General features: G+C 50.6%; 8 protein-coding genes across 8 annotated transcripts; 6 read left to right on the top strand and 2 right to left on the bottom strand.

The window, feature by feature from the left end:
* Positions 1-3,487: 3,487 nt before the first annotated feature.
* On the top strand, positions 3,488-4,790 carry P170DRAFT_393317 (snoRNA-binding rRNA-processing protein IMP4). The gene is made up of 2 exons (XM_024846015.1): positions 3,488-3,646; positions 3,719-4,790. Exons 1-2 carry the CDS (start codon positions 3,641-3,643, stop codon positions 4,610-4,612), a joined length of 900 nt encoding a protein of 299 aa, XP_024698851.1. The 5' UTR covers positions 3,488-3,640; the 3' UTR covers positions 4,613-4,790.
* A 294-nt stretch (positions 4,791-5,084) lies between these two features.
* On the bottom strand, positions 5,085-6,289 carry P170DRAFT_513900 (BRCT domain protein; the record flags this gene model as incomplete). The annotated part of the gene is made up of 6 exons (XM_024855158.1): positions 5,085-5,504; positions 5,576-5,670; positions 5,731-5,790; positions 5,847-6,050; positions 6,116-6,143; positions 6,212-6,289. 6 exons carry the CDS (start codon positions 6,287-6,289, stop codon positions 5,085-5,087), a joined length of 885 nt encoding a protein of 294 aa, XP_024698850.1.
* Positions 6,290-6,450: 161 nt separating this feature from the next.
* Positions 6,451-9,113, bottom strand: P170DRAFT_513899 (bifunctional anthranilate synthase/indole-3-glycerol-phosphate synthase). Its single transcript, XM_024855157.1, has 2 exons — positions 9,071-9,113; positions 6,451-9,003 (listed from the first exon to the last, which is right to left on the bottom strand). Exon 2 carries the CDS (start codon positions 8,986-8,988, stop codon positions 6,685-6,687), a length of 2,304 nt encoding a protein of 767 aa, XP_024698849.1. The 5' UTR covers positions 8,989-9,003; positions 9,071-9,113; the 3' UTR covers positions 6,451-6,684.
* Positions 9,114-9,301: 188 nt separating this feature from the next.
* P170DRAFT_417677 (nucleoporin) lies at positions 9,302-15,036 on the top strand (the record flags this gene model as incomplete). The annotated part of the gene is made up of 4 exons (XM_024847178.1): positions 9,302-9,452; positions 9,520-10,459; positions 10,521-13,610; positions 13,672-15,036. Exons 1-4 carry the CDS (start codon positions 9,385-9,387, stop codon positions 15,034-15,036), a joined length of 5,463 nt encoding a protein of 1,820 aa, XP_024698848.1. The 5' UTR covers positions 9,302-9,384.
* Positions 15,037-15,752: 716 nt separating this feature from the next.
* Positions 15,753-17,681, top strand: P170DRAFT_450779 (acyl--CoA ligase; the record flags this gene model as incomplete). The annotated part of the gene is made up of 4 exons (XM_024851144.1): positions 15,753-16,813; positions 16,884-17,172; positions 17,262-17,365; positions 17,447-17,681. 4 exons carry the CDS (start codon positions 15,753-15,755, stop codon positions 17,679-17,681), a joined length of 1,689 nt encoding a protein of 562 aa, XP_024698847.1.
* A 1,475-nt stretch (positions 17,682-19,156) lies between these two features.
* Positions 19,157-20,716, top strand: P170DRAFT_513896 (uncharacterized protein). The gene has a single exon (XM_024855156.1). It carries the CDS (start codon positions 19,521-19,523, stop codon positions 20,232-20,234), a length of 714 nt encoding a protein of 237 aa, XP_024698846.1. The 5' UTR covers positions 19,157-19,520; the 3' UTR covers positions 20,235-20,716.
* Positions 20,717-22,136: 1,420 nt separating this feature from the next.
* P170DRAFT_368968 (Pkinase-domain-containing protein) lies at positions 22,137-23,688 on the top strand (the record flags this gene model as incomplete). Its single annotated transcript, XM_024844883.1, has 2 exons — positions 22,137-23,531; positions 23,584-23,688. 2 exons carry the CDS (start codon positions 22,137-22,139, stop codon positions 23,686-23,688), a joined length of 1,500 nt encoding a protein of 499 aa, XP_024698845.1.
* A 307-nt stretch (positions 23,689-23,995) lies between these two features.
* P170DRAFT_55757 (uncharacterized protein) lies at positions 23,996-25,977 on the top strand. Its single transcript, XM_024855271.1, has 3 exons — positions 23,996-25,395; positions 25,456-25,600; positions 25,663-25,977. Exons 1-3 carry the CDS (start codon positions 24,394-24,396, stop codon positions 25,914-25,916), a joined length of 1,401 nt encoding a protein of 466 aa, XP_024698844.1. The 5' UTR covers positions 23,996-24,393; the 3' UTR covers positions 25,917-25,977.
* Positions 25,978-26,085: the final 108 nt, after the last annotated feature.

The raw sequence follows: 26,085 nt of genomic DNA, 5'->3' as shown, positions 1-26,085 counted from the left end.
TCTGCCATCGATAACGCTTCCGGTGACATCGGACTCGGTAGCTGCGACAGATTCACCCGCGACACTAGGTGCGCCCTTTCCTCTGTTGCCATTGGCCCGACGAGCACCAGGGAGAGCGGGCCAAGAGTCGGCGAAGTTCTGAAACATGGGAGGGTAGCCTGAAGGGATGCCGACTCCGCCAAGGGCCGAGGAGTGAACCGAAGATACATCGTCCGGAATGTAGCCGATCACAGAACCAGTGTCATGGAAATCGTTGCGTTGGCCATTTCTTCCATTCATGGCTCCGTTGGTGGCATTGGACGCGTGGTTATAGGCCATTTGGAAACGCTGAGGTCCTCGGTAAGCTTGCTTGGGTCGGCTGAATTGAATCAAAGATTCCTGCAGGTTTGATAGAGGACCCTCCACCAAGCAGTGGCGTTCTTTGAAGTGCTGGAGGAGACAGTTCCACAAAGGATGCTTGGACAGCACCTTCGGGTTTCCAAGAATTGCCAATCCGTATTTCGCTCGAGTAAGTGCAACGTTGAGACGACGCGGGTCACTCAAGAAACCAATACCTTGGTGATCATTGGATCGCACGCAGGAAAGAATGATAAAGTCCTTTTCTCTTCCCTGGAAAGCATCAACCGATGCGACTTCGATTTCCTTGTAGTGCTCCTTCTTGAAGGTACCATTGGCCTGCATAGAGCTGACAATGTAGCTGCGCTGTCCTTCGTAAGGAGTGATGATACCAATGTCCTGGGGCTGAACACCAGCCTTGAAAAAGCGGGTGACAATCTTCTCCACATTAGTTGCTTCGGTACGGTTGAGATAGGATGTACCCGAGGCCGAGATTTCCTCATTTCCTAGATTGGACCAAAACATCATCGGGTTGTCGCCAATGGGCCAAGGGAAGTCAACATCACGGCGAAGTCGTTCGATAGAGGAAATACCGTTCTGTAAAGAACCCTCGTAGAACATGTTGGACGGGAATTCAGAGAGGCATGGGTGCATACGATACTGGACGTTCAGCCGAATGGGAGAGCACCCTAAAATGACAAGTCGCTCGAAAAGAGATTGGTTGAGACCAGCCTTGGCTGCCTTCTTGTTCATGATGACAGGACCAAGTTGTTGGTGATCACCAACGAGAACCACTTGCTTGCAACCCAAGACCAATGGAATCATGCACTCAGGCTCGGCAGATTGGGTAGACTCATCAATCAAAACAGTTCGGAATTTAAGCTTAGCAAGACGAGGATCACCGGCACCAACGCAAGTGCAGCAGATGACGTCGGCATTGTTCAAGATTTCGCGCTCCGCCGAACGGGTAAGTTGCTTCAAGCGCTTTTCATCCTGACTGGACAATTCCCCAAGTTCGGATTTAAGTTGATTGAGTTTCACGAGTTCGATGTTGGTATCGTTCAGGCGAACTTGTTCATGTAGAGATAAGAAGCCAACTGGGGACTCCACATCTTCTCGCGACTTCGCGGTCACACGCACGGTCTTAAGGCCAGTGCGGTGGATACGCTCGCAAAGTTGATCCACCGCAACGTTGGAGGGAGCGCAAACTAAGACCTGACCTCCGTTGAGCTTGGCGAGATGGTAGATGATAGTAGCGGAAGTAACAGTCTTTCCCGTTCCAGGAGGACCCTGGATCAAACTCAGAGGCCTCTGCAGGACACTCTTGACAGCGTTGATCTGACTGCCATTCAGTTCTGGAAGTCCAGGGACACTGAACTTCTTGGGCATTTGAGTCTTCATGGGTGCGGCAGCGACCTCGTGTCCAAGAAGGCGATGGAAGATATAGCCGGACACACTCATTTCATCGACAGCGAACGTTTTCATGGCGAGTTGCATACGATCGAAAGATGTCGATTTCCAAACATAGTCCGCAGTGAAGTTGTGCGTGCATTCCGTAGGCACTGATTTGTGGTCACCCTTTGCCCGCAACTCAATAGTTACCTCGTCGGACTGGTTGTTCGGGATCTTGATAACGTAGCCAACCCCTTCCCACTTGGCGCGCAATTCGCCGGTATATTTGAGGCGCATTTCGTCACCCACGGCAAGTTTGACATCGCCAAGTTCAAGTTTCGGCAGCAGGAAGCTGGCTAGATGCTTGTTGTTCAGACCGAGATCCCACCGCACGATCAGACCATCCTGAGATTGAGATTCTTTCAATTTACGGTCGTAGTCGGCTTCAATCTTGACGAGCGGTCCGAAAATGTTCTGATACTGGAAGGCGTCATCATAGCGCAGAAGAACGGGGGCGGGTTCGTCATCCACGGCCGTGGCCTTCTCGAGGTCCGAAAAGGTCGCCTGTGAGTTCTCCTTCCACATCTCCTCCAACTTGGCAATCAACTGTGGACTAAGGTGACGGGCGCGGAGTTGTTCCTGATCCGAAGGAGCGCCCACGAGCCACGGCAAGAACGAGCGATCTTCAATCAAGGGCTGCCAGCGCGAAGTATCCCAGTTCATATCCTTGCCCGAAGGCATGGCGGCACAAGGCTGACGACACAATAGCACGACAACAGTATCGGATTTCGCAGGAATGAAACCAAGGAGAAAAACATTCTTGGTTCCACAGTTGTAGCACTCTAATATCGTTTCCCCGATGGCCGAAGCCGGGTGCAGTTGTACTTCTTTGTGTCGAGCTCGGACAAGGTGGTTGACAATGTGGGAGGAGGAAGTGTTGCCACGAGCGCTGCAGAACCACTTGCTGCATGATAGACACTTGACAACGCTACCGGCATTATGAATACCACAGTAACTTTACAATGCCACCGATTAGCGGGGGGATCCAGCTGGCCGTGCGAACATTTAAAGTTGGATATACTTACGCGCATGCATGCGGGGGGAGCTCCTTCTCCTCCTCGGAATTCCCTTGAGTCTTTGAGTCCCCTGCGACCGGGGCACTCGTCGTGCTTTCAACGTCGTCGTCGCCATTATCAGATCCTTCGTCGTCATCATCATGTCTGCGCGGGCGAGGACCTCCGCTCATGTTGAGAGGGGTCTCTTCCAGCTCCCCAGTTGTAACGTCATCGTTGGCAGCGGCCATTATCGGTCTGAATGCTGAGATTCCACGGTTTACCGGCGTTCACGTACGTTGGCGATTCGTAATCGGTTGATGGAAGACTCGAGAAACGTGGGAAAGGGAACAGTGTCCGATGTAGCACGAATGACCGGAGCAAGACGATTGCAAATCGAGATAGAAATGGAAAAAGTCGCTCAAAGAAAAGGAATGTGAAGGACACGCCAGTCGTTCCGTCTAGTTGTAAAAGAAAACCAGCTTTGCTCGATAACCCAGCGTGCCACAGCAGAGGGGCAAAAGGAATGAGTGACTAAGGACCAAGTCAGTGGTGGATTGAATTGGATTTAGTTCAAGGGAATACTGACATAGCCAGCCAAAATCAATGTGACAATCCACACAATTCACTCCGTCACTATAAGTAGCCCAAGTGAACCGGGTTCGTCCGGGATGGCAGGATATTGGAGTGATTTGCGATCGGCTCACCTTTGATCGGACTCTTCGCCGCCAAATCCCACACACTCCGGCGGCCTCGGCGGACCACTTGCGCAGTCGAAAAAAGTTGCCCGCTTTTTTTTTTTTATCGGCGAACCCCAACTTTCCTCGGCCAGACCTTCAACTCACCCTCACGAAATAAAGATGCTGGTACGTTCTTGTTGAAATCACCGTTCATTGGATGTTCTTTGGTTGTCGTCAAACTTTCTGACTCTCCTCTAGCGCCGTCAAGCCCGTGAACGTCGAGATTATCTCTATCGGAGAGCTCTGCTTCTCCGCGATGCCTCTATCGCCGAGAAAAGAGCCCAGCTGAAGGCGTCGCTGGCCTCCGGAAAACCGCTTGATCCCTCTATCGCAGACGATAAACAACTACGTGAAGATTTCAAGTACGACGAATCGTTAAACCCCGAAGATAGGAAAAACAAGGAGTCCGACCTGTTGGATCTTGACGATGAATACGCCCTCACCTCCGGAATTGTCGATCCTCGCCCTATTGTCACCACCTCTCGCTCTCCTTCCGTTCGTCTGGGAGCATTTGCTAAGGAAATCCGATTGCTTCTTCCAACTTCCATTCGACTGAACCGTGGAAATCTCGTTCTCCCCGACCTCATGTCCAGCGCAAATGCGGCGGCGCTGACCGACATGATCCTTCTCCATGAGCATCGTGGAACTCCTACGGCCATGACCATCTCGCATCTTCCTCATGGTCCGACTGCCAGTTTCTCATTGCACAATGTCGTCCTCCGTGCCGATATCCCCAACTCCGCCCGCGGAACCGTCTCGGAAAGTTACCCTCATCTGGTCTTCGAAGGCTTCAAAACGCGATTGGGTGCTCGTGTTGTTCAAATCCTCAAACACCTCTTCCCTCCCCGCGAGGCCGGAAAGGTTGGCAACCGCGTTGTCAGCTTCGTGAACAAGGAAGACAGCATCGAGGTGCGACACCACGTTTTCGTCAAGACCGGGTATCGGGACGTTGAATTGGCGGAAGTCGGGCCGCGAATGACAATGAGACTCTTCGAGATTCGGGGAGGATCGCTAGAGAAGGGCTCTAGCGGCGATGTTGAGTGGGCCCTTACGCAATACACTCGGACCAGCAAGAAGAAGGATTACCTTTAAATGGTTCTGCATCCGGGCAACTGTCTCCACGACATGGCGACAGTGTGTAAGATATCTTACGAAGGCAAAAGCAACAAGTTTCTGGGCGCATGAGGTGTTATGTGGTGATATAAAAGGCTAGCATTTGGCAGTTCGTTCCTGTTCATATTATACTATACCCATATGGAAGAAATGGAACTTTGACGTTCTACTTTTTTATTCTCTCGGAGATGTCATGACGCTGTCTGCGCTGCAGTAATGGGCCATGCAAAATTGATGGCATTGGCAACTCAACTATAAGCACTAAATCGCCATCAACACAAGGAGAAGTAGATATTGTTCGCAACAAAAGAATGAAGATCAGTTCCCAAGTAAGTAAATGCATCTGGACAGCGCTGTTCACAAACTAGGGGGAAAAAAAACCATTTGCAGCGCCATGAAGCCCCTTCCATTTGAATCAAAACCCGCAAATCTAGTCCGTCCGTGCCAATAACTAATTCTCATCGTGTATGGCCATCATTTCCCCGATGGACTGTGATTCTGCATCTTCATCCCCGCCGGCTGTACCGTCGTCTGTACTGTCGTCCGAAGCGGTCACTGTCGACGCCTCGTCAGCCCGAGGCCCTTCCCGGAGATAGTTAGAAATGATGCTAGTATTTTGCTCATGGTAAAACCAGCCGTCGGATATTGGAAGAGTGTTGCCATCACTGTCTCGTTTGCGCTCGGGTGCCAGACCGTTCAGTCGATCCTCCCATCTCTTGCCGGTCTGTTCCTCGAAAAATTGTTTGAATGCCGACATAGCGACTGACAGAGTGCTTCCAATTGGAGCTATGAGCTCAATTTTGGATTTCCCGGTGCGCGTGTATTTGACATGGGTGGCGTAAGTGATGGGATCGCTGGCGAGTTCATAGATCTATATATTGTGAGTACTAGGCTTTTGGAGAGGAAGGTAAAAGAGAATAAAACCACGTCGGTCTACCGTACCTTGAGCTGGTATTTCTCCCGAGTCGCTTGAATAGTCGGACGAGTGAGCGTCGCAGTGTAAGTCACACCCTTGTCTGTATAGATGTGATAGTCGGCTACAGGTACCTTGGAGTTAGCTCCCTATTTCCCAGGCCACTCTGAACGTCAACACATACTTGTTGCAGTGCCTTTCTTAACAGCCCTAGAACCAGCCGCAAAAGGGTCTTTTGATTTGACTTAACCTAACATTAGCAGACACTCTTCCTGAGACTTGAGATTGATGCAGTAATACCGGTCTGTTTCGCCTTGGTCTTCGCCTGTTGCTTTGAAGCCTTTTGAGCCTTTGCTTTGGCGTCGGCCCTTTTCTGTTCGTTTTTGAGTATGGTTTCCAGAAGATACGGTCCTTCGCGCTTGGGAGCTCGGCTCTTGGACATCAATGAGTCCTCGAGCCAGTCGTAGGAAACGATTTTGGCTTTGAGGCGCTTGGCCTTTCGCACTGCCCACGAGGACATCAATTAGTAAATGTTTCGCTGACCGACTGACTAGAGACTGCTTGTATACCGGCCTCGACATTCCTCTTGAATGCCTCCTTTGTGGTGACAAGATGAGTTACATCCTGGCTGACTTTTTCGAATATTGTCCTCCATTGGCTCGTACCCACTGAGGGATCTTGTCACCATTTCCACCGAAGTGGCCAAAAGAGCACAGATGAACTTTCTTGAATGGTTCTTTCATCGTGCTAGTGTTATTGGGCAAATGTGAGCGATGATATGATCCACTATGAATGTAGGAGGCAATGAAGGGGAAAGGTGGACTGAGAGAAGAGAAGAGAGGAGAGACGGAGAGTGACAGATGAGGTGGGAAAGAGTATGTAGAAGCCTACACGGAGAGGTGTCCGAAAGATGATATGAATGTGATTATTTATCTGATGTTTTTTGAAACCCGAAATACATGAGATTGAATGAGATTCGCCTCAAGTCGTTCAACGCAGCCCGAAAGTAGGTGATCTTTCTACATATCAAAAAAGCATTTTTGCAAAAACAAAGATAAGCTCATGAAATACCATCGTAGAGGCATAGAGAAGCGTCACTTTCGGATGATATGACATCCCACATTCTAACGGGTGAAAACTATAGTTGAAGGGCTTTCACTGCTTGCACAAAAGCACGGATCTTGCTGGGATCCTGAGCGCCATCGGATTCGACGCCAGAACTGACGTCGACTCCAACGACCTTGCGACCCGACTCACCCAGCTTCTTGATCGTGCTAGCCACATTCGTAGGATCCAAGCCCCCGGCAAGAATGACACGCAGACCCTTGTCACCTTCTAGGGTCTGCTGAACGCGAGACTGGTCGAGCAATTCGCCAGACCCACCCGCTCCAGAGTCCAACAGAGGCAAGCTGTGGTAAGCTCTCCGTGCAATCCCAGCCTCATCGAGAGCAAATTTGCGGATGACAGGCACAGGTATTAAACTAGCCCACTCAAGTGGCTCAGAACCATGAAGTTGGACAACATCGAGTTCCAACTTTTGTTGTTGAGCCAGGACATACGACAACGGCTGATTTTGGAATACACCCACAAGTAGGGCTCGGTGAGGATGACGCAAGGCATTGGCGGAATGATCAAAGTAATCAATGGATGTCGCACTTGATACTTCTTGGGAGGCGACCGTTGACTGAGAGGCAGGGCGCTGGGTTGACTTAACCACTCGAGAAATACCCAAGGCAACGTCATCCGGAACAAGCCGCTTTCGCCCTTGTACTTGGATGATACCAATCAAATCTGCCCCGGCCTCGATTGCAGCTCGTGCACCCTCTTCGGTTCGCGTACCGCAGATCTTCACAAGCGGTGACTTAGGTGTCGTCTTAGAGGTTTTCTCCGTGCTTCCTCCAAGCAACTCCGAAACGAAGGCAGAGGTGTCTGGTGCCCGCATGAGGGCCTCGCCAACGAGAATGGCCTTGACACCTTCCTTCTTGTAAGCCTCTACATCCTTGGGCCCGGAAATACCACTCAGAGCGCACACAATAGTGCTTTCAGGCACCTGATCCATGAGTCGGCTCGTGGTACCCAGATCAACCTCGAAGCTAGTGAGATCTCTGTTGTTGACACCAATGACCTGAGAGCCAAGATCGACCGCAATCTTCATCTCCTCAGGAGTGTTAACTTCAACTAGGGGTTCCATTCCAAGGCTCTTGGAGTAGTGGTATAGTCGGGTAAGAAGTTCAACATCGAGCATTTTCACGATGAGCAGAACAGTGTCAGCACCAGCGAGGCGTGCTTCCAAAATCTGATATTCGTCAAAAACGAATTCTTTCCGCAACACTGCAGGCCGGTTCGTGAGCCCTTCTAGACTCTGGCGGACGGCACGCAAATCATCAATGCTACCTTTGAACCAATCCGGCTCTGTGAGGACGGAGATAACACTGGCCCCTGCCTTCGCGTATTGCCGAGCTTGTGCAGGCGCACATGCCGTTTCCGCTATCATACCTTTGGAAGGGGAAGCGCGCTTGATTTCAGCCATAAGAGATAGCGGATAGGATGATTGTCTTAGTCGGACGGGAAAAGAAATTTGCGGGGGCGCAATGTTGAGATCGTACGCAGCCTGCAGATCCGCCGGGCGTTGAGAAGGAATGTTCTTCTGGATGGTAACAGCGGCTTTGCGGCGGTCATAGATCTTTTCGAGAATAGACGCCTTCTTGTCTGCCTTAGGAGTACCGCTCAGAGCGGCCGTGGTGTTTCCACCAGACGGCTTCCCGTTTGCTTCCCAAGTGCCTGCGGTCAGAGAAAGGAAGTTCCTGAACATAGTCCGACCGTGCTCCGTAAGGATACTCTCGGGATGAAACTGAACACCTTCTACGGCAAGCTGCTTGTGTCTAACCCCCATGATGACAGTTTTGCCACTGTTATCGTGCAGCTCGGCATAAGATGACACTTCCAGACAGTCTGGGACGGTCGAGTGCGTTCCAGCCAGGGAATGATACCTAGTCACATCAAGAGAAGAGGGCAGTCCTTCGTATGCCCCCCTGCCGTCATGCTTCAATTGCGAGGTTTTGCCATGCAGGATCTCACCAGTCACGTCAACCTTTCCTCCATGAGAAAAGATGATGCATTGTTGGCCCATGCACACTCCAAACACCGGGACTTTTCCGCTGAAATGTTGAATGGCAGCGTTGCTTATTCCGGCGTCAGACTCTGGGTGACCTGGACCCGGGCTGATGACCAAATGAGTCGGCTTTTTGGCAATCAGTTCTTCCAGAGAGATTTCGTCATTGCGGAAGACCTTCACCGTCGCACCCTCCAGGACCAGGTACTGATAGACATTCCAGGTGAAGGAGTCGTAATTGTCAATGAGAATGACATTGGAGGCGCTGGCCCGCTGCGCAGCTTTGGTGGGATGGCGGGGGGAATGGTCGACAAGATCGGAGCCCGTCATAGCGGAAGTCTAGGTCTAGCAAAGAGAAGAAGAAAAGACAGCGTTAGATGACAGGACCCCACCGGCGAAGGAGACAGCATACCTTTTCCCGGGAGTTGGGCAGAGAAGAGGGTCACACGAAGAGTGACTCAAGATGCTGCGAATGCGAGGGGACTTCCGCATCGGGGCGGGCAGGCAAACGGTGCAAAACACTCTCACCGCCTTCGACTAGGCCCAGATAGGCAATGTTGACCTCCGGGGAAAAAGCGCTCCTTGAATATTCTTGAGTTCCCGCCGAAGCTCCATCGTGCTATTCCTGCCTTCTCGCTGCGCCATTGCGACTTCTTTCATCTCCGACCCCCCCCTTCTTTCCGCCTGAGTCTGTCAAGGACCTAGAATGATATAGCTGTTCCGCCAATGGCTCCCGCCCCGGAAGCCTATTTTCCGTCCCTGGACAAGTGCTTCTCCGGGGACGTTCAGCTTTTGTACGCGCATTTGCTTCCCCGTCTGTGTTCGTGGCTAATCTTGGTGCTTTTTTCTTCCCGTATGTAGATCTTGGAAGGGAGCTTTTCTCTATGCGTGTTCCCCAGAAGATACCGTCGATGACGCGGGCACGCTACACGCATTTTTATCGCGCCCAGAAAGCATCCAGCTGCTTTCGAATTGTTTGAGTCCATTTTCCCCCCCATCTGCAAAGTCTAAGACGGACTTCGAATCGAAAACGGCGGCGATCCATGCAGAAACGTCTGCGCAAGCATCATACAACTTAAAGGAAATAAAAGAGGACGCCCTATGGCTCAGCCAGAAAGCCGGCATCGACGAGATCAGTGCACTTCGAATAGCAGTTCTGGAATGGCAGAACCGTCCGGCTACGCGATTACTGTCGGGGTTTGCGGAGGAGGAAACCTCAAGCTTGCAAGGTGCGACGGGCGCTGAAAACTTTCGCGTGTCGCTGGCGGGGCCCAGTTTCGCCGAAATTTTGAACCCAAATGCTGGGTTCAAGGACGATGCCTCTCTTTTCGAATCCATCGAAAACCGGCGCTTGCGGTTGCGCAATATTTACTTGCTGGAAAGGGGCCATATCGTCAAAACCGCCAGGAAACTCCTCGCCATTCTTCTTGGCAGCAAAACCAATGAAAGAACCATCGAGCAAGGCCAGAATGAGCGGAGTACCCAATTATGCGAACTCGCAGAAACCGTCTTCGAAAAACAACTTGCCGGAGAAGGGTGGTCCACGTTTGTCCAGGCATGCATCAAGGCCACTCGAGATCGACTCACTGCTCTGGAGGGTGATGGTGGTTGGCTGGGGCTTGCTGAAAGCAACGAGGCCACGGAAGATATGTGGAGGACAACCCTTGTTGAAGAAACGCTGCATATCCTGCAGATTTTGTTTCTACAGCTCCAGGCATCCACAGAAATCCCTGCGGGGGAGCTTCAGTTGTCTTGGCTTGAACTAATGAGGGATTACAGCTTTTTGGAGCCTCTTCAAGTCGTAAGTTTTCTTACCTCTTCCATCTTTCCACCTTGTCTTACCGTAGGCTGACCCGGAATAGCCTTGCAAAAATCCTATAGAGGTCTTGCTACCGCTCCAGGGCTTTGTATGCCTGACGACACTCGCTTTTTTGAAACTGCCTCTCACTGTGCAATCCATCATCAACAAAACTCCGGCCAACGATCCTGCCCAGTCCCCCTATTTCCTCTCCAGGGAAAAAATCGGCAAAATTAATGAAATTTTTGTTCACGAGGGTTTGGCGTCCCAGATCGCTAACCCCGCGGCCTTCTCGTGGGGTTTAATCCTGCATACCATGAGGGAACTCGCTCTTACTGATAAAGAAACTCGAGAGCTGGAGCAATTTCACACTGCAGTTGACTCTTTCCAGTCGAATACACCCCATGCCGGCGATGGTGCTTCTGACACCTCTTTGTACGAGGAGTTGCTCGACTGTGTGCGGACACCCAGATTCACAACTGATGAATCAATTGATCTTCTTACATCCGAGACCGTGAAGAATTCGGCGATTGATGCAATTATCTCGTTAGCGACAAGTCTTGGATCTACATCAGCTGTTGATGATGCATTCACGAACCAGTGGACTCGAGCGGCACTCTTAGATCTCATTCGGAGTGTCATGATCTACATGGATTATTCCCCTGAGGTCGTGGAGTCGGTGCTAGCAATTCTTTCCGGGCCTTCCGCAGGATCTTCCTGGCTTCCAAACACTCTTCCAGCTCAACCCAGTGACCCACGCTCCATATTCAGGAAGGACGATGTTCTGATGAATAGCATCTTTCGCGTAGCACGTTCGCGCTTTCCGTACGAAATGGTCCCATTCTTGAGATTGTGCCGGGCTCTCATTAGCAAAGACATCGTCAACGAAGAGGGTCTCCCCGACCTCATCAATGAATTGGAGAGCATGGAAACATTCACTCAAATGGTCCCCGCCACTTTCCAAGGCTATGAGACAATCCGAGAAGACGAGAACGCAAACCTTGTTACACTTGTTCAGTCGCTCCCAATGATAAGCTTTGGTGCTCAACATGAAATCCCGGACCATCACCCTAGCAATGCTCTGATTGTTACCGGCTCGTCTCAGGTCCCTGCTGCAACAATTGGCCAGGTGGTATCTGAATCTAAGCCCGCGGTCGTTATGTGGCAACACCAATACTCTTGCCTAAGCTATCTTGGAAGTTGGCTTGAGCAATGGAATGAAAGCGGAGGGTCTTTGATCGAAGGGGGCGAAGACTCTAGCGCAGAGGCCATAGGCTTGTTAGCAGATCTTCTAGTGGCTACCAGGGAAACGCAAAGGGACAATGATTCTGGCGCCAAGAGAATCCTGGAGCTTGCAAGTGATGGATTGGCCCGTCAAAGCGATATCATCTCCGTTATTTTTGAGATATTCGAACGCAACCTCTCCAGCATGAGCACTAAGACAGGATCGGACAGCGTTCTAGAATCTACCATCGCCTGTTTGCGTTTTATTTGCGCTCTGATTACAGTGTTACCCGGCAGAGTGTGGCCGTTACTTTGCCGAAGTGACTTGCTTGGTTCCGATGGAAAGGGCGGCATTATGACCGTGATCGTTTCAGGGTTGGAAGTGACTTCGGCTGATTACCCTTTTCTTCTCGCCTGCATCCGTCTATTCGAGGCCGTCGTGGACGATGCTGCCTCTCGTGCCATACTAAGAAAAAGTCCGAACGTCATGGGTGGCAAGATATTGGCTGTTTCTGACTGGACCTCCGGAGTTCCGTCTCATATGATGAGAGGAGCCTTGCTCAATTTCGTTCGGCCAATGGTCGAGGTCTACAACAGCAGCATCAATTGGCGGTTCAATAAGCCGGAGCAGAGATTCGAGCTCAACGCCACCCTTGCCAAGACGTTCGAACGAATCTTGTACTTCGTCTATGGGGCCAACGACTCAGCTAAGCTTGATGCCAAAGCAACTGGCATATTCTCTTCGTCGGCGACTTATCTACTGGATGTCCTCCGCCCTCGTTCCGCAGCCGACCTTCCATTCAACCCTATTCTTAGACTTATCGTTGATGGTCTCCAGACACCCCCCACCCTATATCTGCGATATTTAACCCTGGTCGAAGGCCAGGTATTATCAACATTGGAGCTCTCAACCAGACTTTTGCAGGCAGCCCAGCTGGTCGAGAGTCCACCGTCATTGTTAGAAGAACAACTGTTCAAGGCAACACCAGTTCTTGTCAAGTTATATGCGCTTCATGATGCCTACCGACTCCCTGTTATCTCCCTGCTCGATACCTTGGTATCGGGAGCTGCTCTGGACCCGGCGAATGAACCCCCTTCGTTGGTTGGTCATCTAGGAGCCGAATCTTCTTGCCTCTTCCTCGACGTCTTGTCTCAGTTCGACAAACCTCTAAGTGATCGCGGGTTGCAACTGGCTGTGTGGCACATGCTGTCAACTCTGGTCAGCAAGCGCCAGCAGTGGCTTGCTGTCTACATTCTCACCGGCTCTTCCCCTCGTCAGACGTTGAAAAAGACATTTGGTGGTCAAAAGGCCCCCGCAATGAGAGGAGCCCCGTTCTTGAAGATGGCTCTCGATATGTTTTCCAACATCGAACAATTAGAACCCCAAATCTCACTCGCACTGCTGGAGTTTGTCTCCCAGGCGCAAGAAAATTGGCCCTGGGCGACCTTTGAGTTAAAGAAGCATTCGCAGTTCTTCAACAACATTGTGCATTATGTCTCCAAGTTAAAAATTTCTTCGTTACCCGTGGGAGAGCAAATCTTTGCCACGCAGATTGCGGCTGTTGTTGCCGATCTTTTCGCCGTCTACCTCCATTCCGCCAAAGAGATGCGGGATCGAACGTTTTACAAGACGCTAATTCCATTGGTGTCCTGGTATGCAAAGGATGCCGTCGAGGTTTCAAGATACAATGCATCTCTGCACGCGAATTTGAGGAGGAATTTTGAGATGCGATACCCCGGGTGCAAACTTTCCGACTTCAAACGAACGCAACTACAGCCCCGCTCTTTAGGGAAAGAGTACTGCTACGACATTCATCTGGGCGAGAAGCTTCTTTCGTATGATTTTGCCTGGGCCGGAACACGAAACCAAGGGTTTGCTCAGGAATTTGAGCGGGCTAATCTCAATCTGTCCCTCGTTGAGGCTCAAGTGGTATGTACCTCCCACACCATCTCTTTGAATGGTATCTGACTATTATCCCCCTCTACTGCAGCGTCTGCTTCATAGCTGGAAGTTCTTTGCCACGGAGCACTGTGCGGATTTCATGATTGATCGTGAAATTCAGAAATCGATGGCCCTGGTTGCTCGGAGTTGTCTAGAGGCCAACACCACCGCCCCCCAGGAAGCGATCTTCGAGAGGGTTCAACAGACAAGGGTGGATTTCGCTCAAGTACTAGTCCAGCGGCTTGTTGAGAGTGGCGCAAAGGGCTCCGAAGTGTTTAGCTTGCTCGCGGTCGTCTGGGAGGCACTGCGCAGTCGCCGTGCAACGTACGAGGATGCGCTCATCAACGACGACACCGAGTATTACCGATCGATGCTCAACGTTCTATTCCTGGCTCTTCAGTTCCATCTTGACCTGCCTACTCGACCAGTTCCCGAAACCCTCAGCAAGAAGGCCGAGATCTCGTCTGATCTAGGACTGGTCGTTGAGGTCGTTAAGACCGTGGTGGCGCAAGGATTCAAGTCCTTGACGACGTACTTGCATGAGCAACCGGACAAGTGCACGCCTAAAGACTTTGCTATTTTAACGGCCATTCTGCAGAGTTGTCTGCAAGTGAAGAACGTCGATCGCTTGTTTGAACACGTTGTCTATCACATCGCCGACAACGACATAGCTCGCCATGCGACAGCATTGTTCTCGTGGGCCGATCAGCTGGCGGTCGCCGGCGACCCTGTATATGGTGACCTTAGTATTTCCTTCCTCGTCAAACTCTCCACCATACCTATGCTGGCGGAACACCTCGCCGTCGAGGCGATCCTTGCCAGACTCTCCACATGTCGGTTGACAAACCTCCTCCGACAACCCCAAGGTTTCGGACCTTTGGACCCCGTCCCTCGGATCTATTCAATCTGGACCAACGGCATTCTCCCGCTGTGCCTGAACCTCCTCTTCCATGTCATTCGCACTGCGCCAGAGGTTGCCGCGTTCCTTAATCAATTCGAGGGCCAGCTCACGCGAGCCTCCGAGTCCTTTTCTGCCGGGCGCAAAGCCATCTCGACATCTACCACTACGCGCAACAAGATCAGTTCAAGCATGGCGTCAGAGGCCTACTCGCTTGCGTTGATCTCTTTCATCCTCGGCCGATTCCGGGAAGCAGGGCCCAGTGCGGGTGTGGACGCCGATGCGATCCAGGATCTCCGGTGGGACAAAGCCCAGGTCAAGGAGGACATCGAGGAGCTTCTGGAGCGCCGATCGAGCCTCCGGGCCCGAATCGTCGCCACCAGTGACAAGGAGGTGGAGCTGATGCGACAGAAGCCGGCGGATGCTGCTTCGAGCGCAGAGAACCGGCTGGAGGAGAAGATCGTGAACGAATTGAAGGCAGCGCTGGTGTGCCTTGGAGGGGAGGAAGCATCATAATGATTGATAATGTTCAAGCCATATTTTGATTTATCTCAGTGTTCTTTTTTTTTTTGCCCTTGATGAAGGGTTCGTTCCCTATCAAAAATAGCATCGTTTGCGATCGGCCAAATGGACTGGGGGTGTAGAAATCTATTATTTTTTGTTACATTAGACAAACGCCTAAAGCAATCCATTCTTCTACAGAAATAAGCCAGAGGAGAAAGAACTCGCAGATCGGAATAAATCCGCACCTTCGCAGACCCTAACCTAGTCTGGTGACAAAGAGAAACCCTCCGACCAGGATCTCCACGCAGGGATGTTCCTTGTTCCAGAAGCGAAGCGAAGTTAACCCAGGTCCGAGGTCATCCAGTGGTTGCTCCTCGGGATCTGCCCTGATTGCATCATGATTGGTACCCGCCGGAAGGGCATAACCGACCAGAATGCGGGGAGAAGCTTTGTCTCCACGGGGGTTTGCCTGCCCGTCTTGGGTGCGTGCTTTCCTGCTTCTCATTGGCGATGCATGGCTTGCGTAGACGGCACTTCTCCAAATGGACGCTGGCCGGATTTCATATTAATATCTTCTCACCTTCAGCCGTCCCCTTTTGGGATTTCATCTGACTTTGACCTTCTCTTGACTTGTTTAATTCCTAGACTTCTGTTCTTTGTTTCGTGTTGATCATTACTTACCATCACCCTGAGTATCAAGACACTCAAGACACAAGACACAAGACACCATGCCGTTCAAATCACGTTGGCACCTCGACATCCCGGATACGCACCTGGCATCGCTCCTCTTTACCTCTCCCTCTCATCCCCTCTCGCAAACGCATCGGTGTTTCTCTGAAGCAGCTCGTTCGGAGACGCACTACTTCACGACACACGACTTCCGGCTTTGGAGTAAACGGTTTGCTGCTGGGTTACGCAAATCGGGCCTCCAGACGGGGGACCGGGTCATACTATTCTCCGGCAATGACCTGTTTTTCCCGGTCGTCTTCATGGGTATCATCATGGCGGGGGGAATCTTCTCCGGTGCCAATCCCACGTACGTAGCGAGAGAATTGGCCTATCAGCTGCAGGATAGCGGTGCAACCTACCTCATTTGCGCTGAGGGGAGTCTCGATACGGGGATCGAGGCTGCCCGGCTGGCAGGCATGTCCCGGGATCAAGTGTTTGTTTTCAACAACGCGGTTTTTGACGGACAGGGCCAAGGCCAGCAAGGTTGTCGTTATTGGGGGGAGTTGATAGCGTCCATCGACGAGGGAAGTAGATATGTCTGGGACGATCTGTCGACGCCCGAAGCGGCCGGGCGCACGCTGGCACTGAATTACTCGAGTGGGACCACGGGGAGGCCCAAAGGAGTGGAAATCACACACAAGAACTATGTCGCCAACATGCTGCAGTACAATTACCTATTCTACCTGGATCCGACGTGGAAGGAAAAACAAAATCGTGCACGATGGCTCTGCTTCCTACCGATGTATCATGCAATGGCGCAGAATATCTTCATCGCGGCAGCACTAAGCCGAGAAGTACCGGTGTATATCATGCCCCGGTTTGATTTCGTCAAGATGCTCGAGTACACGGAGAAGTTCCGGATATCGGAGCTCATCATAGTGCCACCGGTGGTGGTCGCCATTGCCAAACACCCTTTAGTGAGGAGTGGCAAGTATGATCTCAGCAGCATCGAAAAGATCTCGAGTGGCGCAGCTCCCCTAGGCAGAGAGGTTTGCGAAGAGGTCGAGGCCCTCTGGGAGCCTGGACGCATCAACATCAAACAAGGATGGGGGATGACAGAGTATGTTTTCGCCTTTTCGATGGTTCGAGACTCGCGCGGTGGCAACGGTGTGGACTAACGTGATTCGCAGGACGACCTGCTCGTTGCTCGGCTGGCACCCGATGGAGAAAAGCCATACGGCTTCGGTTGGTGAGCTGAATGCCAATTGCGAGGCAAAGATCATGGCCGATGACGGAGTCACCGAGCTGGGACGAAACCAACGCGGAGAGCTTTGGGTTCGAGGGCAAAACGTCATGAAAGGGTACTGGCGGAATCCAGAGGCAACCAAGGAGACAAAAACGACCGATGGTTGGCTGAAGACAGGGGATATTGCCTTTGTAAATGACGAGGGCAAATTCCATGTGGTTGACCGCAAGAAGGTAAGCCTCGCAACACTGAAATTGCCATCGCCTCTTCTAGTCCAATCGCGCCGTCAAAATTCCATACTAACAGCAGGACGTGGTGTTAGGAGCTGATCAAAGTGAAAGGCAATCAGGTTGCCCCCGCCGAGCTCGAAGCTCTCTTGTTGGAACATCCTGCAGTTGCCGACGCTGCAGTCATTGGCGTGCCAGTGTAAGTCGGCGAATCTTCCCTTCACATCGGGGATGTGTGGCCAACTGAAAAATCGCTAACGCATCAATCGTCGGCGAATAGAAATGATGATGAACGTCCTCGTGCATATATAGCACTGAGGCCCGAGCAAAACGCCACTGAAGCAGACATTGTGGAGTTTATGAACGGGAAAGTGTCTGTGATCAAGCGAATTACCGGCGGAGTCGTCTTTATTGACGCAATTCCCAAGAACCCGTCGGGCAAAATCTTACGGAAACAGCTTCGAGAGCGGGCGAAAGATGAGATGGAGAAGAACAAGATCTCCGCCAAGCTATAGGTCATATCCCCCTGTTATTTGTTTATTTTTTTCCCTTCTCCGTCCCGCGTATTTCATATGGTCTGAGCAATGAGCATTTCCGTTTTTGCGTAAGTGGCTTGTCAAAAAGAGCGACGCCCGAATACACACTTCTAGCCCCGCGGAGTTCCATTGGTGGGGCATTATTGTCAGTATTTGGAATGGACATAGAGTTTAGATAGATCGACAACCTGCGTTGAAGACGACCCGGTTGTTGGGTTGAGAGGGGGCGAAGCATTTTCAACGAGATACAAGATCTGAACTGCTGAAAGTCAGAGGCAGAAGAAGAGAGTGTGCGGTGTGTGTGGGAGTGGATCGGCATCTTAGAAAAGGCACATTACTAGGCCAATCAACCAGACGAATGAGTTCCAAGCAGATGACGCCACAGGCGATCGCCGCAGAGATTCCAGTGCTGAAAACGCCGGACCGCATCAGACGGATCTGACGAGTGGAGAGACGAGCGGGTGCTGTTATATTAAGTGTCACAACGGCTTGCTGGGGCCTAATTGATTAATCCATGCAATGGCGAGCTGATGCTCCACCGGCATAACACCGTCGTGTCAATGCGAACGGTGGAGGACAAGACTGATCTGCAATTGACGCCGACGTACACAGATCGATGGAGGGGTCGAGGCTGAGCTGAGGAGAAGCAGACACGAGGAATGGGGGATGCAATTCTGATGATTCTGGTTTTTTCCAGGTTTGATGGAGAGAAGAGAAAGAAAGGAAGACTTTGGAAGAGAGGGAAATGAGGAGATCCGGTGACTGCGGGATACCATACGGTATGGAAAGGGTCACGCGTATTTGGGTCTTTTTGCCCTCTCGCGATTTTGTCTCCATCCGTCTTTCGTCTTCAACCTCCGGACGGACTCCAGGGGAAGTGAACACGGTCTTCTGCATCATGAGCCCTCCACTTCCCTGATCGGGATGCCTTCTCCTCGATCGATTTGCCAGGGATCGAGCCTCAAGCCTAGCCTTACTGCGGTGCCTGCTCCAAACTAGTTCGTTTCGCTAGCCTGGCTAATTCGCCCCTAATGAACTAGCTCTTTAGGCCCATAATCGACGGCGCAGGTGGCGCACCCGCAGTCGAGCTGAACTCGACTGGTCTGGAGACGTTCTTCCCGAATTCTTCGACCACCCTGGTCCTATGATCGGGGTGCATTTGCGGTTGGAATCTACTCTCGTGGATTCCGCCCACTGCATAGGTTCTCGTGGCTGATCATGACACAGCTGGACTGGACCCCTCGCCCTCGCTTTCCCCTCTAGCAGTCCCAAGCAGGGATGGCGGGTGTGCTACAAAAATGACTCCAGTCCACCGGGTTGTGTAGGTGTCCCTGCATGGTGGAGTTCTAGAGGTGTCCATTGGAATGTTATTAGGGAATGGTCCTCTGCCCGCGTTACTTCTGAGACGAGGGGGGTTTACTTTTATTTGCTTTTGATTCAGGACCTTGGCCGGCCCAGAGCGTGCGGTTATAAAGATCTCCCAGATACCTCTTCACATAGTTCCTCTCCATCACAAGCGATATCTTATCCGAGCCACCAGCTTCTTGCTTCGCTCCTGATATTCGTTTATTATTTTTTTATATCTACTATATTGCCATCCATTTCTATTCTTCTTAATTTTATTCCTTTAGTACTCTCTTTCAGAGGCTTCTCTCTCCGCGGCCCACGCAGTCGGCATAAGAACAACGTTACACAGTTTCACTCCAACCAACTCGATATTCGGCCGTGTTGCTAAATCAGTCCAGCTGATTCATTCCTGACCAGTGGCATCAGGCAGCCGAGAGTGTTTGTCAACCAAGGAGGCGAAAGTCCCAGGCGATGGGGCATGAGAATGAAATTTTGGCCGTCTCCCGAGATCTTCAAGTCTTTCTGTTCGGAATCACATTTCCCGTGGCTTGCGTCGCTTGCATTCTAGTTCTCGTTCAACGGATCAGGCGTCGACGACAGGGCAGATTCGTTCTACCCGAGAAACAAATGGATCCGCAGCCTCCTTTGCCCGACAGATCTGGTGGCAAAGCCCCAGTGGGCCAAGGGGTGCCCTATCCCAAAGGCTCATCCCACGATGTCACCAGAATGCCCTCGGCCTGTGATATCCTGCAGCCTTTGTCTCAGTTGGCTCCTTTGCCCTCGAGTGGCTATCTCGCCGCCATGATAGGCCGAGAGCGGAGTGGCAAGGACAAGCAATCGTATCCGGAAGACCAAAGTTCCCAGTCCTCAGCTGCTTATATGGCCTCGTTCAGCGCGAGCTCCAGTGATAGTCGCCCGACTACCTCGCACACCAATGACAGCTATCGCTCTGGTTCATTCTCTGAGGGATCTGATGCGTCTCGCCGGGGGTCCGAAGATCCGCAGCACATCGCACTCTCACCGACAGGGTGGCGTACAGAAGAGACTCCTGAAGAGTTTGTCGGCCTGTCAGATCTAGACAGGGCCCAATCAGTTCAAAAGCGGAGTCAGGTCGTTCAGCAGCTCTACGACGTGGATGAGGAAGGCGTCCGGACTTGGAGACGACTCATGGTCGAATATCGCTAGAAACAGGTTTTTCCTTTCCTATTTCCCCCCGGTTTCCCTTTTTTATTTCCCCTCTTCCGGTTCCTGTTTTCTCTTGTTCTCCCTGAATGTTTTGTGGCTTCTTTCTGTTCTGCTATATACATCATTTTCATTGAAAGTGTCGCTGTAGTCTCGTCTATACTGGACATACTTTCAGGCTGCTACGGGGGCGCAGACTCACCACGAATAACGATGCCTAAAATGGGTGGCGGAGTGGTTGTTCTTTTTCTTTTTTTCTGTTTCCGAGACAAGACATATATATACTATCATTTTCTGAGTCACATTAATGATTGACGAGATTGGTCGCTAATGAAATTACGATGCAACTAGCGAAGAAAGGTTTTCTGGTGGCGAGATCTGTACAAGCCTTGGCGAGAAGATCCGTACAAGACAAGCATAAGCCTCATCCTTCGCCCGGCGAAACCAACTCCACTCCCGGGTGAGATGAGATGAGTCGATGCATACGATCACACTATCATAATTAATCATCTTCCGGATACATTCCGCGGGCGGTTTTATTTATAGTGGCAAATCATTGCCTGAAGGTCCGAAGGTGTCACGCGCTATCCACGTGTCTGGACGGGTCTACTGACAGTCTGCGCCTTTGACTTTTCCTGCATCTCCGAGGGTCAAGCAGCAATCAAGGAGAAGTCGAACCCACATTCCACTCTACCCTGTTGGCCAGCTGCAGCCCTCATGCTTGCCTCTTCTGCTCTATCGTCGCCACCGTATCGGCAGACCGGCTAGCCACCTATCGTGAAATGCGAAACAAGAAATCGAGTCGAATTTCATCCAGAAAACGAAGACATCACCTGAGGGGGATTAATCTGCGTCAACGCATCTAGCATTTCCGCGGGACTATTCAAATTAACGGATGCACGGAGTATACGCTGCTGCATCTCGATCGATTACAGAACCGGGTTCAACCCGGAATGTGGAGCCAGTGCTGACAAGTGATACTTCTACGTTGGTGGTTCTGCTTCCAATAATATGCCAGTCTACACGCTAGACATTGGGACTACATTCTAGAGTCATGTTAATGAATGGTCAAAGCCCATTAACTTCAAACGCCCGGTTTCATAGAAATACTGGTATTACGCTTCGTTGGCGCAATGGCAGCAATATTCTCAAGGTAGACTATCGTCCTAATGCCCGCTCTGACGGCCGTGTTGGGTGCGCTGTTTGTGATTTTGATGTTTTGTCCCATCTACATGAACTGATGTTTTTCTATCCCAAATGCCCGAAGAGGAGCTAATGATGATTTAGAATGGGAAGGGTTTCAATCTAGAATCTATGGGCTGTGAATAGATAAAATCTGAATCTAGGGAGAATTATAGAATCCTAGATATAAGTTCTCTTCCAACGGTCTTGAACTTTTATAGTTAGTTATTGGCGGATAGGGTAAGTAAAGATTCGTCTAGTAAATAATTTAGTCTCTGCGACATCTACTGCTACTAGATATGTTATGCGTAGTTAGCCTACCTTTTCTCTAAAACTAGTAGGACCCCTTCATTTCACTTAACTTGTATAGCCATCCTTTGAGATAGATCAGATATAACACTTATCAGCCAGTAATTCTTGGGCTGTATGCCAAGACAGATGTCTTCCTGTAACTTAAATCTATTAATTGGCAAGGCCCTTCCAGAAGTATCCCGAATAGTACTGATCAATGCGGTCAGACCTGCACCATTGCGACGGCTACCATGGCAACACCAGACTATCCCTGTGCTTCGATAACATATCAGTTCCCCAAACAATGATACTCCTTTCTACTTATCATCGGCCATTAAAGCCTCTGAAATCGCATCTTCTTGGAATCCGTCAAATCCGTTGACCATCTCATTTTACTGAACTCAAACAACGCAGAAACGATACAGAGCCACCATGGCGACCAAGGCGCTAGAAGCACATTTCAGGGACTTGTCTGTTCAGGATGAGAATAGCGGATACAACAAAATCGATCCACATCAGAAGTCCAAGGCAAGTTCGCTCCGTGACGCCCTTGTAATATGTGTTGAGTGCACAGCTGCTGACAGGGAGCAGATTGCATCCGCCAGCACCCATCCATCGGACAAAACCCGACCAACAAAAGGCCCAAAGGCTGAGATCTATAAACAAAATTGCACAATTACCGAGCCTGTCACCCCTCAAGCGGCTCAAGAAAATGGTGGAAGAACTCTCCGGCGAACTCGAAAGCCCCTCTCGGTCATTTCGACGCAGAAGCCAGGTGAAGGAACTATCACAACCGTCAATCATGCCATCTCTCAAGTGCCTCAATCCAAATACCTACAATCTCCTTCCCGAGGTCGACATCCCCTGTCTATTGTTGTGTCCCAAAAGCCAGACGCAGCGTCCGAGGTAGAAAAACAACCTAATTCTCGTGATGTCGAGGGACAAAGCCCGACCAGCCATCGTCTCGCTCCCCAAGTCGCCGAAACAAAAGGCGGACGAGCTCTTTCCCGATCTCGAAACACCCCTTTTGCTGCTTCGTCAGAGACACCCGATCCAGTGGTGAAGGCAGAGGAACCTTCTCCAAATCTTATTAAACAACCGGTCCCTAAGGTGTTCCATCTAGGCATGTTCGAGGTTGGCCGACCGCTGGGAAAGGGGAAGTTTGGACGAGTATATCTTGCGCGAGAACGACAGAGTGGGTTTGTTTGTGCGCTGAAGGTGCTACACAAGGATGAGATCCGACAAGGGAGGGTCGAGAAACAGGTGGCTCGTGAAATCGAGATCCAAAGCAACTTGCGCCATCCCAACATCCTGCAGTTATACGGCCACTTTCACGATCGGGAGCGAATAATCTTGATTCTCGAGTATGCCGGCAAAGGGGAATTATACAAGCACTTGCAGAAAGAGAACCGTTTTCCAGAGTGGAAGGCGGCCCACTACATTGCCCAAATGGCGAATGCTTTGCAATACTTGCATCGCAAGCATGTTATTCACCGGGACATTAAGCCGGAGAACATTCTGGTCGGTCTTCACGGAGAGCTGAAGATGTCAGATTTTGGCTGGAGTGTCCATGCGCCAAGTGGTCGTAGGCAGACGATGTGTGGAACACTGGACTACTTGCCTCCTGAGATGGTCGATCCAAAGAAAAGCTCGAAGCCCTATGATGAGAAGGTGGATCTATGGGCCCTGGGAGTTTTGATGTACGAGTTCCTGGTTGGAAGCGCGCCGTTCGAGGATACACCGATTATGACCCAGCGGCGAATCGCCAGGGGGGACATGAGCATTCCCTCTTTTGTCAGCCCTGAAGCCAAAGATCTTATCAAGAAGGTGAGAGTCATCTTCGAGATAGAGGATTAATTGGTCACTAACTGCAGTGAAGCTACTTCTCCTTGATTCAGATCTGAGAATATCTGTGGATCAAATTCGACATCATCCCTGGATCATCAAGCATTGCGCAAACACCGGAAAACAAGATAAGTCTTGAGTGTCCGTTGGGCATAACTAAATGGGCCCACCAGCTCAGTCGCTCGGGCTCCACCCGCAGATCGCTTTAGAGCTCCTCCGCCATGGTTGCAACCAGTGCAACAATAATATCCGAACCCGTTGTGTTTCTCAGAATCTCATGACATTCAGCTCTGTCTGGCTGGGACGCAAAAGCCCGTCCTGAGTTCTGCCACCGCCCAACCTTCATTGTTTACCTCCAGCACTCCCTACTTTACTTTCCCCTCATGCCTTGTCCTCTGGACCAGCATAATCAAAATGCTGCCTACCGTTGAAGATTGCCAGCCATAGGGACCTAAAGCGGCTTTGTGAAGTCAGCACGCGCCTCCATGATATCGCCGTTCCCCATCTATATCGATCCCTTATTCTATCCGCCCCAGAACTATCATTAGAGAAGTTCACTACGACTCTGGAGGCGATATCATCCAACAATCTGAAGTGCACCCAAGAGCTCGCTTTCTACGTTCCAATCCATGAGCGAATCGAATATCGCTGCATACATCACGGCCTTAATGGGAATTCCATTGATGAGGCTGTCCAAGATGGGCTGGCTTTATTGCTACAGAACAATGAAAGTTTGAATGATACAAATACCGATGAGAATACGGATAAGGTTGGTAAAGGCATTGGTGTTTGACACCAGGCCTTTGGAAGCCAGACAGTTAACAAACTAGCGCAGGGGCCCAGAATGGACAGTCTAATGAATTTGAATTCTGCGATGGACTCTCTAAGGTTTTCAGATGATCAGTTACGAGCTTTCCGGTTAGTATTGCATTTTCTATCCTCTGCAGCCCGCTTACGCGAGTCTAGGTGGGAGGTAGGAACATGTATTCCTGAGGCCCTCTTCAATTCTGTTCTCAGCAACCAAAAACGCATCCAACGCATTGCCTTAATCACCGATGGTGAATGTGGTGCAACCAACAGCTCGCAGAACTATGTAGATCTTGTCCAGGTTAGAGAATTACGGTCACTTGATTGGAGGGGTTTGTGTCGATATACCGACTTTGAATCCGTCCGACAATGTGTCAGGGCTCATGGCCATCAAATTCAATCACTTACACTTGATCTTCTGACCTGGGATCGTGCGGAGGATATTTGGGCTTATGGATACCGCCAACAGAGTCCCCAGCGCACACCGATTCCTGACAACTTCTTCTCGCAAAGGGTGCTCAACATCCAGCTCCGAGACAAGACGGTCATTTTTTCATCACTTGAGAGTCTTCATCTGTCGGGAGTATCCTTTTATCACACCGGCATGGAAATGGCCTATGCTTTCAATGTCGGACAGCTAAAGAGTCTCAAGTTACGGAACTGCCCGGGGTCTTTTGAGTGGGTGGGAATGATACTCGAAAAGCCAATGAAACTGAAATCCTTCGAACTTGCTCTCGATCTCGATAGTATTCGTAGGGCTGCATACTTGCACATCACGGAGACGATCTGCAATTTCCTTCAATACGTTTCCGACTTAGAGTCCCTCTATCTCGCTCTTCCTGTGCCTATCGACTGGACCACTCTCACGGACAGACTGTCAAGTCATTGTCATCTCAGGCGTTTTGTTATACATAATCTGATGGATAGGGGCGGGCAGAACCTCATCGATGGAGATATACCATGGTCTTTGCCTTTGAAGCACATGCTTCAAAAAAAGCAACTAACTTGCTTTGGATCGTCTATGGCACCGAGGAAATTGGTATGCATCGATCGCGGGTCTTGGATTTCGTATGACTACGGAGAACTAACAGATAACTAGACACGTTACTTGCAAATGATGCAGCCAAAGCCGTCATGTAAAATGATACACATCAGGACAAGTGGAGTGGTTCTTGATAGACTGTTCGGCTCTCGTCAACCCAACTGGTTTTCCCAGTCTTTTTATGCCTATAAATATGGCGAAGGTAAGCTAATTCCACTTCTCCAATCTACAGCCAAGAGTTCGATGGATCTAAAGCCGAATCAGATTTTCCATACAAGACCGAGGACATCTACAATTTTGCGCAGTGGGCATTCGGTGCTGATGGTCTTTCAAATCTCCAGGTACTCGCTTGGGGAGACTTCTCATATCGAGGCCGCTATTCAAAGTTCAATCTTCTCCTTTGCAGATCCGACGGTGGCTACCGCACCTTAACTCCTTCCGATACTATCCCTTGGAGTCTTGTTCAGGATAATCTAGATATGCTAGCGGCGTGCGCTTTCGAAGATATTCTGGAATAAATGATCTGACGCGCAAGACTATATACTAGTACCCAAAGAGTAAAATAATTTCATCTCTCACCCAGAACAATGTTTCTACGTAGGGTCCATAAATATTTGCACGCTCCCCAGATGTCATCTTATTTAATGCAGGTCTAGATTCTAGTGGAGGAAAGGAATTCGCTCGAGC

The sequence above is a fragment of the Aspergillus steynii genome (assembly GCF_002849105.1).
Source record: "Aspergillus steynii IBT 23096 chromosome Unknown P170scaffold_10, whole genome shotgun sequence".
Lineage (NCBI taxonomy): Eukaryota > Fungi > Ascomycota > Eurotiomycetes > Eurotiales > Aspergillaceae > Aspergillus > Aspergillus steynii.
The sequence above is the reverse complement of the archived record's forward strand: the minus strand, read 5'-3'. Positions and strand labels throughout refer to the sequence as shown.